Consider the following 12842-nt stretch of genomic DNA (forward strand, 5'->3'; position numbering starts at 1 on the left):
AGTAAATGAAAAACTCATTATCTGGTCCCATAAACAAACACTAGTGTGCAGAATCACGTCTATAAAGGAAAATGGAATGAAACCTTATCACCCAATGTAAGCTTCGTTCTCAAGTCATCATAACTCACATACCAACATTAATCTTTCAGGAATATCTATCACATGATTTCATGTCTTGACCACACTGTCAAACCCTACAGCAATCTTAATGATCCATACTTTAACATCAAGGCTGATGTTTACAATGGCTACCAGAACTAGCACTTACCAGGAAATATCCAGGGAGCAGCTTTGTCAAGAAGTCTGCCTCCTTGTGCTGGACAGTCTTGATGATAAATTCATCGTCTTGGGTGATGTAGAAGATACTGCCACTGGCGCCAGGGTTAGACAATTCTTGAAGCAGTTCATCACAGAGCGATAACTGAAAACAGTTCACCAGAACAACTGATAGCTTGACTAAGTAGTCAAAACTCACTGGTGAAGAACCTGTGAAGATCCCGTAAGAATTGGCCATAATATTCCAGCTATATGATGGAGGTGTGTAGTGAGTGAGTTTAGTTTCACACTGCTCTCAAGAATGTCTGTTAAGTGACTTCAGTTTTACACAGCTCTCAGTAACATTCTAGCTAGATGATTGTGGTCTGTTGTGAGTTCAGTTTTACACAGCTCTCAGCAATATTCCAGCTATATGGTGGAGGTCTGCAGTGAGTGTGTTTAGTTTTACGCCACTCTCAGCAATATTCTAGCTATATGGTAGCGTTTTTGACTAAGCAATTCAGGACCAGACAATCTAGTGATCAACAGCATGAGCATATGTCTATGCAACTAGGATACGATGACATGTATCAACCAAGTGAGCGAGTTTGACCATCTGATCCCGTTAGTTGCCTCCGAAGACAAGCATGGGTTGCTGAAGACCTATTTTACCCTGGATCTTCACAGGTCGTCCCTGATACGTTACAAAAACTTTTCAAACCATGAAATTTGATCCAGTGTTTCCATAGCTCCAGTCCTCCAAACTTGAACTTCTCACTCACCATAAAGTCATCCGGCTGAATATTAAACAGCTCTCGAAAGTATCGGAAGGCGATGGGTGCATACGTCTTGAACCTGAAGTCACTACAGTGGTGAGCAGGAGTTAAGTTGCTTCCCTCACTGAAACCACAAACAAACAACAGGTGGAAAACAAGGTCTGGCATTCCTAACACCTGTACCAGGCTTCAATTCTTCACTCTCTGCAAAACATTTTTTGAGTTGACCAATTATTTTTGTTATCATGTAGTGATATAAAAATTTCAATTATTAGTAATATCAGCTGAGCTGACGAGACCAAATTTTAGTTGACTCTGGCTCTGAGCTTGTGGATGGGTGGGTGATGGACAGATGAATACTCAGATATCGCTTTCATAACACTTAAAAAGCTGACAACTCTTTCAGAATACCAAAAATGTGGGCAGTCCTTTCAGAATGCTCAAAGTGCAAGTAAATCTTTCAGATCATCTGAAGTGCCAGTACATCAATATGACAATAAGAAGTTGTCACCATGCTGTAAACGAGTGATGACTACATACCTTGGGTAAAAGACACTCTCCACAACAGCGAAATCTTGCATGAGAACATCACGTTCGGCTTTTGAACTTAATGCCCCTACACTTTGTCCAATTCCCAATTGGATTGCTGTCATCAACTCAGATGTAGGTTTCTGGAAAAAGAAATGAAACAACACAATGTATAATTATGTCCATACCCTTTACAAATGTAGGTGACATGAAATGGGGTTCAATGTTGTATTTGAGAATATTTCACACGTATGACGACATGTATGCGTGCATATGTGTGGCTGCTTGTACTAGCCCTGGCTTTAGTTGGTCTTATAGAGCTAGCTCATTGAGATACCATGTTGCAGTTAAGCATGAATACCTAACTCAGCCATATTATACCAACTCTGTGTTGACCAGTCCTTCTTGTACCCATTACTGCCAAGCTCCTGACAAGGACCAACAATTACCATATTTTAACGTCTTTTTGTACAATGCAGCCAGCAAATCGAAACCTGCAACCTTCAAGGCGAACACTCTATCCACTGCACCACGGAGGTGGTCCTTAGAAATACAAAGTGAGGTGAGTAAGTATTACAACTTCAGCAAGTCAGTTTACAGGAGGAAAACCTAGAGGGAAAATGGACCTTGACATTTTACCATTTTCAGCTTGGGTGAAACCTGCAGGTAGTAGTGTTGACAAACCCAGAAACATTTCATGGCTTTATGACAATGTGAAAGAGAAAGATTGTCAGACTCAGAAATCCATGCACAGACATGTCTCTTTAATACAGGGTATAAGTGATCAATTGTCCCACTCAGATGATTTCCATCCCTAGTGTGACACACGGTACTTTATCAAGATCATGTGAACCAATTAGATCTGAAAATTTAGAAAAGAAGGTATGACAAATCTAGATTGAGGGACAGCTTGCACTTTATTATATGTTGTATTGCCAGCTTTGATCCTTCTTCTGACCAATTAGATTTCAACATTTAGGCAAGGATGCATGATCAATATAAATCTGTGAGCTACAGATTCTGTAGTATACACATACCTTTTTATATGTAACAATGCCATCTTCGTCCACTCTTCTGTGCCCAATCTTCTTTCCCTTTTCACGGACGGATGTCGACATCGGCGTCCGTGGTCCCATCCCTATGCCCACTGCATTTGTCTGTGAAAAAAACCATGACCTGTTATTGTCAACTGTCAGAAAAGTTGCATTGACTTTCACTGGCCTGCTACAGTTTGAAGTGCTACTATTTGGAAATTAAGCACTGGATGATCAACTTTTGATATGTATCAGGCCATTTTTTTATATTTTGTTGGGTTTTTTGGTGTGAGTCTGTGGGTGTGAGTGTGTTGCTATTTAATGCCACACTCAGTAATATTTCAGCCACATGACAGCAGTCTATACATAAAACTGATCTTCAGTCTGCAAATAATGCATGAGCACTGATCTAAGCATCTGACATAAAATGATACATGTCAACCAAGTCACCAAGTACAACCACCCTATCCAGGAGCCTCTCACAACAAGCATTCGTTGCTAAAGACCAGTTCTAACCTGGATTTTCACGGGTATGCTACATCTAGGTTCTATCCTCGACAAACTAGTGAATATTTCTCAGCAATCACCATCCCTGCACCAGGTAACATTGGAGCAAATTCCTTCCCTTTTTGACCATTTTGGCAATAACTTTCAATGGAAAATATCAATATAAATAACATACTTACAGACATTGGGATAGAGAACTTTGACCAAGGGCCATTTTCAGGATTATGAGCCATTTTCTGAATTTAGAATGGGCCACTGCCCTTGTACCAATAGTAAATTTCAACATTTTAATGGGCGCTTTTTAGTTGTAATTTGCAAAATGGCCTCTGGCCCCTGCCTTTCCCAATCTCTGCCCCTACATGCTTATTAGGCGAAACGATACAAATAACGATACTTGCTTTGCAAATATGTTTACCCAACACACCACAGAGGCAATAAAACCCTAAACACTGTTTGAAGTATTGCTGAAGATAAACACAAAATGCTTCCATACTTACGTCTATGGGTGTAACTTTAGGCTTGGCGCCAACAGTCCCTGAAGAAGTAAAAGGTATGTGTTAACCTTGTTATAATAAGAATCAGGATTTCCTGGATAAAATACTTCACAGCAAAGACCCTGTATCATTTCTGACAATGACACCTGATGATACAAGTCTTCTGTATTCTCAGAATGATACCATATACATGTTACTATAAAGGTAAAATAATCATTACACTGTCAGGAATTTACCTTGTGTCCAGCATTAGAGAGTCCCAGGGGCTCATACACTGAATTTTCAGGGATCCATATTACAGTAGTTATATTGGAAATAATACCATAAACTAGCCAATAGCAAACAGTGACTGCTTACTTTTTTGTTATTGGAACATTTGCAAAAAGTATTTTGACTTATGTGATTCTCAGTAGATGCTCTATAAACTTTCGCTGTGTCCACTGTCAACTCTAATGCACATAGGACGCAGGAATTCACTTTCCTGTAAAACCCTACATGGGTTAGCCTAATGGTTGCTGAGTTCATTCGTCTGGTAGAGGACCCGGTTTCCATTTCCCACTCTCTGGTGTCCAAAGACTTGACGTTGAAATAATGCCAAAAGCGACATAAAACTGAACTATCAGTACGGGTAAAAAATATGCACGATTCGGTAGGAAAAGAAATCAGAAAAAGTAGCAGATACCCACCACAACAATAGTGTGCGGTCTTGGAATCATTTACAGACGCATGAATCTGTGGAAGTATTGCTCTATTGTTTATTGACCTGTTTACACAAGAGTGGCAAAGTTGTGGTGCATAATGAAACAAAACACAAGATTACTTGCACGCCATTAAATTCCATTCAATACTCTAAATGTACTCTTAACTTTTCCCAGTACTTTTATATTGAAAAGTGGTATGGACTCATGTTAAAAAATTATCTGGAGCCCTGAGACTCCTTACCTTCAAGGTTACCACAAGAACATATTGACTTTCACTCTTCTAACACTGAAGGAACATAGCATATTTCAGCAAATGCATGATTTATAACCTAATCAAACTGTTCCAACAGTCTAACAATTTTCCCTTCATTTGGACAGTGATGCCATTTCAAGAGCTGCTGCAAGTCCTCCTTCAGAACCTTCCATACTTTTCAGTAGTGATATATCTTCAGATACTGTTTTTCTCCTATACTATTTAGTAGTGTTTATGTATTTAGATACTGTTTTCTTTTTATACTATAACAGTGTTATATCTTCAGATTGTGTTTTCCTTCTATACTCTTCAGCAGTGTTAATTATGTCTTCAGAAACTGTTTTCCTTCTATATTGTTCAATAGTGTTATGCCTTCAGAAACTGTTTTCCTTCTAGTTATGGAGTAGTAAAACTTAATGTCTCCTGATACTGTCTTTCTTCAATATTGTTCAATAGTGTTACGTCTTCAGAAACTGTTTTCCTTCTTGATATGGAGTAGTATAACTTTTGTCTTCAAAAACTGTTTTCCTTCAATGCTGCAGAGTAGTGTTTACAAAATCAAGGCGAATGAGGTCAGGGATAGGTGGATTATATGTGGGCAGATGTCACGAATCAATGATGTGTACTGAATAGCCAGCTAACACTAACAGCTGTTGCTGAGCCATGCATCTACCTACATGAGTTTACAACAGCTAGTGGAGACAGATCTGGGCGTTATAAAATTTAGCTATATGGAACAATTCAAGCTGAAAGCAGGTCATGCCAAAGAATTCTTTCAGGGATAAACAAAGCATTCTTAGTAAACAGGACAAGGCTGGCAAAGTCAAGCAAATTTTGGTAAAATACTTTTGATAAATGAAAAATTTTGAAAAAGACCGCGAATGGGACTTCTCCCAGGAAACGCTGCCTTGTAGAACCCACAAAGAACTTTCCTGAGCATATGTCGACTAACCAATACTGCAGCCATCTGCATTACCCAGAGGATCAAAAGGGCTGTGCTCCCAGTGGAGAACCCGTTCATTCTCCTGATCTGTGCCAAGAGATCATGAGGTACCACATGATCAAGGACACCAAGATCAATGGGGAGTGTGATGAGTATACTTAAGATACAAATGAAAATAATAATTACTAGTATTATTATTAGCTCCTTAGAGGTATTTCAGTATTACTATCAATGCAAGCCTCAGTCTCTAACAAAATCTCTGAGCTGGATTATTTTCCCTTCTGCTTGGCCCTTTTGCAATGCTTCATCCCTAAATAAAACACCTCTAGACTTCTTCAGGTTTTGAATCTCCCATCTCAAGGGGTCCTTTACAAATTACAAGGAGTTGTTTGTTTCTTTCAAAATTAGATGTATTCTAATCACAAAAGAGTTAATCACCTTTTCAAATCGGACAAAATTATCTGTGACTATATTTTAGCATAAACTGCATACTTTTAATTTCTGTTTGTGGAAAAGATACCAACATCAGATGCAGATTAAGTCACTGTGTGTATTCACCCCAAGTGTCTCAATAAGTGAACGCACAATTCCCTATGGTAATCACAGTCCTTCTGTATTTACTCATTTTAAAAAATGGTTAAGTTTATAGTCAGCAAAATTATTCTCAAAAGCAAAATTAGAAAACAGAGAAAGAAATGCCCCCCCTCCAAATACATGATGATCTTGTTCATTAAAGATGTGTTCCATGATAGTTTTCTCAAACAGGTATCTCAGAACTCACTTTCATGCAGTATTTCAATTCCTAATTCTTCTATTCTAATATATATATATATATATATATACATCGTTAAAACAACCCTGAGTCATATTTTTATCCAGTGGTCTTAAAGCAAAGTTGCAACATTTTTCATTGTGAAATATGAATATCTTTATCAACTCCCTGACCTTATCTATGCAAACTTGTGACACACCTCTTCTTGTGCAGTTGTGTCAATAGATGGCCCCAATGCTATTTAATCAAGCCCACCTAAGCTAGCAAGCTAAATGTATTAATCATATTAGCATTCACACAAGAATTAAAATCTCCAACAGGCTGGATGTGCTCTGGCAATTTACATTCAATACATAGTCAAACATGTGTTGAGAGTTTAGAATTAGCACCCTGATGAGATGAACTTTTGCCTGGACTCGTTAATTAATAGTTTTCACAGAAAGAGACAAGAACTAAGCACACCCTCTGTGCATGTGAGGTGAGGTGAGGTGAGGTGAGGTGAGGTGAGACAGGCTTCAATGATGCGTTCAAGAATATTGCACTTTGAGAGCAACATGATAAAATTACCTGGTTTGTAAAAGTTTCATCAGGACGACTACTTAACTTTGCAATGGTCCTGGAAGTAAGTGAATTTTGTATTGATCAGTATTGTCTGCTTACTGGTCCCGTGGTCTTGTGGAAAGTTTTGATAGGTTCCTTTCCCTGAGTGAACATGCAAATCTGTGTGCACGCGGCAGTACCCGTCAGGACTATCGTGGTAATGTCAGTTTCAGAGTGAGTGAGTGAGTGAGTTCAGTTTGCTGCAGAAATAGGCTTCACATACTGTACATATGTGGGAATCTAAACTGGATCGTTGGTGCGCTTTAACCACTAGAGTCGGGGGTGGAAATAACCCATGCCCAGCATCCCAGTCCAGAGATTTTTTCTTCTGGGCAAGCTAATTTGTATATCATGCTGTATCAGTACTCGTACTTTCCCATATGATTCTTATTTAAAAATTTAACAAGAACATCAGCTAGTCTGTTGAAAAATTTATAACGGCAAGTAATTCTACATGTGCCACCGTGTACCAGAGACACATAGCAGTCTTAATACTGTTTCCCACCCTGTAGGCTATATAAGGCTATTGATATATATACCCCCTGAGTATGCTTGAAAACAATAGCATTGCTATGATGTTTTTAAGATTTTTACACATTTTCTCGCTGTTAATAAAAAAAAAATCTCTCGTTTTGTTGCTGCTGACTAATATACTCTCAATGAAAAATCCTAGAACAAAGGTAATATCCCAGTAACAGAACATGAGTCTTGCATCTAACCTCATATCAGTGAATCAAATTATATCCCTAAATGAATTCTATTTGTTTGTGAATACACAAGTGAATCATTACAGCCCCACTGTACACTGCATAAGTGATAATTATATACACCATGCAATGCCTGTTAAATGCGGTCAGGTGGCTGCAGTATAAAATTTTATAACACCTTCGTTACTATCCATATCACCAGTAGTAGCCAATGTGTAAAGATAAATCCATGACAGATGCGATTTTGCTATTTCATAATGTTACAACCTTCACTGGTGCATGTTCAAAATGTACAGGATGCTTTAGTAAAAGGTTGCCTTAGTAACAGGTTGCACCAGTTGCAATCAAAGAATAAATCCTCCAACATCCTATTGTTGTCATCATGTATTTTAAATGGGAAGTAAGTGACTGGAAGGTACAAAATTTCTTACAAGCATATGTACTCATTAATCAGTTACACAGTAGCAATCACAGTTTTGTAAAAGCAATGCAAGTTTGAAACAAAATCATGGGACTTGATTCTGTTGAATGTATCTTATGCTAAATACTTATGAAAATTGTTAAACAAGCAATCCTGTTATAGTTCAGAACTAGTAACATTATTTTGTTGTGCAACCAAAATTTTAAAGGTGCAACCAAACCTATAACCAGGTTGCACTTGGTGCAGGTACTGTAGGGAAAAAAAAGAAAGAAAGATGATATTGCACCCTGACTGGAGCATGGCCCAGAAGCTTTTATGAACATACTGAATGGCCAACAGTCATTTGCCATACATTTTCACTGAAATGTCTATAACATACACTGATCATTAATATGAACAGAAATATGATCATCATAATGAACATAAAAAATGCGTAACACAACACTTTACATATGTATGTTATTCATGGAACTATTAGCACACATAGTGTTAAAGTTTGTTTTGGTTTTTGTTGTTGTTTAATGATCCACTCAACAATATTACAGCTATGTGGCAGCATTCTGCAAATAAATCATTCTTTGACCAGGCAATCTGGTAATCAACAGCTTGCACATCAATCTATGCAACTGAGATATGATCACTCGTGCTAATAGGTCTAGCCACCTCAGGGATTCAACATTTTTTTAAAATTCCACTGACAAAGGTCCAATAAACTTTCAATCCACTTGACCAGATATTAATTTCACCTGACCACACTTAACAATTTGGTCTCATTAGCAAATATCTACATCAGTTGGTATCAATTGCAGTTTTATTTCATGATCCAAACACAGTCAGGTCTCATTAATCAGACTTCCGTTTATCCGACACTTTTGTTAGTAACAAATGGAATAAATGTAACTTATTCTCATGTATTTGGTCCGACATCCTCAGCAATCCTACAGTTTGCTGTGCAATGGACGGTGTTGGATTAACGAGACTTGACTGTATATATATCTAAGCATTTCAATAGTGGTTCACTACAGAACCATGATAAAGTTTAATGTGGATTTGACAGACTGTAGGATTCCACGCCTTTATCAAGCCCTGTGACTAAGCACAAAAATACCCCTTACGACAAGCACTGATTGCTCAGAAGACCAGCTCTACTCTGCATCTCTATTGTGATAAAATGATATTCAACAGAAGTCTAATCACCAACTGCCAATCAAATTGCCTTACTGGAAGAAAATAATTGAAGCTTCATCGAACTTCAAAATTATACTTCGTGTTTGAAATTTTAACGACAAAACATATTCGGTGGAGAAGGGGGATGAGTGTCTAAAATATTCTGGCATCATTTCAATCCAAATTTTCCTATCGATGTATCCAGGTATCACAATGTACTGTGCACTGATACAAGTTACCTGATTGATACTAAATTAATGCTTGACGTAACTAAGCTGATGCATTTAATGTTTGGGTGATGGGGGCAGTCTTCATTGTGGTTAAAGTGTTGCTCCTCGCACCAAAGACTGGGGTTTGAATCCTTGATTCATGGTTATGTGGGTACAATGTGTGAAGCCCATTTCTGGTGTGCACCAAACTAAATTCCTGCTATTTCATTGCACACATCTTATACATCTTGTTAGATGATTTATATGTTGCTATAGAACTGTATCATTTAAGTACTGATATTCCCAAATATGAAGACATACAACATCAATATTGAAATAATACCAATGCATTGATTTCATGATATATGACATTCCCAACTGAATGGCCGCACGAGATAATTGAAGCAAAGCTAGAAACCTGAATGTCTAAAGCTGGAAGTAATTCATAATGACCTCAAAGACGCTTGGACTCATCGTACTGTATTCTGATGATAAAGACAGGATGTTGGCAAGACAAAGTAATGTTGAGCTCCTGGGTACAGTACTAGTTTATGTAAAGAAACACAAAAACTTCCAATTAGCCGAGAAGTCAACAAACATGTCTGAACTGCTGCTTGTGCCTTATCAATGATTCAAGGGCTTAGACCAGGAAATCAAATCACTGCAAAATGTACTGCTTTGTTGTCATGGCAACATAATTCCATGGGTATGAGTCAAACACAACATGTAAAACCAGAGATTCAGATGTATGTGATAAATTTATGACAACACTTCAAACTAAATTATGGGCAGATGATACAATTCCAAGGGAAATAGGTATCACTGGAACCAGCTAGCATCGCACCAATAGAAACGACTGACCCAGTGTTACAGCAATAGAAATGACTGACCTGGTGGTACAGCGATAGAAAGGACTGACTTGGTAGTAAGGCAACAGAAATGACTGACCTGGTATTACAGCAATAGAAATGATTGACCTGGTATTAGACAAATAATTAGATAGGTCTGTGTACTGGAGGGCACACCACACGTCAGATACATAGGGCAAGACAGAGCTGGGTCTGGCATACAGGGGACATAATTGACAAGGTTTCAGGTGTATAAGGACATGACTGGCCAGGGCTGGTACACCATGGACACAACTGGCCAGGGCACGGTACAATATGGACACCAAAGGCCCGCGCCTGGTACAACATGGACAACTCTTGAAAAACATGACACTGAAAATGGTCACCTAATCAAATAACACAACATTACAGGAACATGTGTGGGCAAAATCACAAAGTCAGCAAAAACTGTAACCAGAAATAGTCTTCGATATGTGTTGACTATATCACCAGAAGTACTCTACCATAACAAGGCCCTGTAAGTACATCATGAAATCAAACATAGGAGACTATGACCATGCCTGACCTGGATATATTACATGATGCATACTTTGCTTTCATAAATTATGCTCAATGTCAAGTACAAAAACCTTTCTACAAAAAATTATAATCAGTTAATTCTAAGGATAACAAATAATGAATTGAATTCAAGAATGTTTATGATTCGAATCGCCAAATACAAAAGTGAGACGTAACAGGCCTACTAGGGACCAACAAAATGGCTTGATTATGGCTGGATAATTACAAATATGGTTTTATGACAGATTTAGCTGTATGACTGTCAGGGTACACTAAAATTTATATAACAAGATGGCATGGTCATCAATATCCCCTGCCTGTGTTCTGTTCCTATTTTTTAACTCCACCACAATATTTATGTCTTGAAAACACATCAAATTTGGATTTGCTACCTACAGTTACTGAGAAACTCTGCTCAACTTGGGGATAACAAGCACTAATCAAGAAACGCATGACAAAGGCAGTAACTGGAATGAATTCTAACACTGTTTTTTTAAATTAATCAAGGTATCCATATCCTTAAAACACATGAAAAATTTGGCTTCCCTGTCAGAAATGGTTTTTCAGTAAATCTGTCCCGATCACTTCAGGTGGATGGAGAAAGCTAAAACAAACATCCCATCCCACATCATGATAATAACATACCAAGAATACATTGACCTGGTATTGAAGGAAAACCAAAATTGTACTTCACACATAGAAATCACAAGACCATTGAACCTGTGTCTTTGGTAATACAGGTAAACACTTTAATCACTGGCCCCCACTGTCCCCCACTGTCCCTGTGTAATCATGGATGGGAAAATGCCCAGTGTCCATGATGAAGAACACCACCACCCCTGCAAAAACCTGCAACAGGGTGATACTCTTCGTCAGTGTTAATTATTGAAACAGACGTTTCAGTTTGTTTAGCATATTTAACAGCCTCAGAGAGAGAGTGTTTGAGCATGTTGAGAATATGGACAGATCAAAGTTTGTCACAATATGACACCAAGGTGAACTGTGGCATTGTAAACTGAAGATGACATACATACTGCAGTAAGGTTACTTCAGCCTACAGATGCACTTCAAAAGCACCAATCTGAAAGCTTTGTTGAAATGTTATTTTGAACTCCTGGTCAGCAGTTTCCCTGTGTGTTTGCTAGATTAAAATACATACATTACATATTATACCTGTAACAAATTACTGCCTTCGCCACCAGCCTGAAGTCCAAATCTAGTCAAATAATTACCAATCAACAGTGTCTAGTAAGATCACTTAATAGCAAGTGAATATGCAACAAATAAAACCACAAATTAAAAGTTTCTTAGCTTCCATGTGGTTTGCTGACATTAGCTTCAAGGTCTAACCTATGAATAAGATTGACAAAAATGCCCTGGGCAGTCAAAACAACAATGAAAAAGCTGGGCATCACAGCTTCTCTTTATCATGTTTATTGATAGTGAAACATGTCTTTTCTCCTTCACTAAAACATGAGCTATAACTGCATAACATAAAGTGTGAAATCTTTCAAATTCCAATTTGGGAAGCAAATTTATAGCGACTATCTTCTGAACACAATACAAGCCCCAGAGCTGAATACTGGCCTCAGAGATGAATAGTGGCCTCTGCGCAGAATACAGCCCCTTAAGAATACTGGCCCCTAAACAGAATATTGGCTACTGTGCAGAATCCTGGCCTCTGAGCAGAATAGTGGTCTCTTGAGCAGAATACTGCCCCTGAGTGGAATACTAGTCCCTCACTAGAATACTGGCCCCCGAGTGGAATACTAGCCATGACTAGAGTACTGGCCCCTGACTAGAATAGAGGTCTGTGGGTACATCTAGATATTCCCCTACACTGTAATTGCAATTTTATGAAATTTCTGCCATAAACTACCGCGATGATGTCAAGAGCTGTGTTGTTTACTGAGAATAACAGGAAAGAATGTTCGTGTTGGGTGCTCCTGACAAGACAGGAAATACAGTCATCTTGACATGGTTTTGGTGTGAATAGATACGCCTTTCTCATGTATCAGGGTTGCAATGCTGGAGTCACAATACAAGATGTGTGTGCACGTTGTTCAATC

The 12842-nt window shown here is 38.3% G+C and overlaps 1 protein-coding gene across 10 annotated transcripts in view; it reads right to left on the bottom strand.

Annotated features, from left to right (window-relative positions):
- Positions 1-12842, bottom strand: part of LOC137259760 (phosphatidylinositol 4-phosphate 5-kinase type-1 alpha-like) — a 367781-nt gene that overhangs the window by 42734 nt on the left and 312205 nt on the right. For all 10 annotated transcript variants that reach the window (XM_067797373.1, XM_067797371.1, XM_067797372.1 and 7 more), the window contains exons 2-6: positions 3598-3635; positions 2597-2716; positions 1572-1702; positions 1038-1155; positions 269-421 (exon numbers count right to left, since the gene is read on the bottom strand). In XM_067797373.1, coding sequence (XP_067653474.1) covers positions 269-421; positions 1038-1155; positions 1572-1702; positions 2597-2716; positions 3598-3635 — 560 coding nt within the window. The remainder of the gene's footprint in view (positions 1-268; positions 422-1037; positions 1156-1571; positions 1703-2596; positions 2717-3597; positions 3636-12842) is intronic.

The sequence above is a fragment of the Haliotis asinina genome, chromosome 13 (assembly GCF_037392515.1).
Source record: "Haliotis asinina isolate JCU_RB_2024 chromosome 13, JCU_Hal_asi_v2, whole genome shotgun sequence".
NCBI lineage: Eukaryota > Metazoa > Mollusca > Gastropoda > Lepetellida > Haliotidae > Haliotis > Haliotis asinina.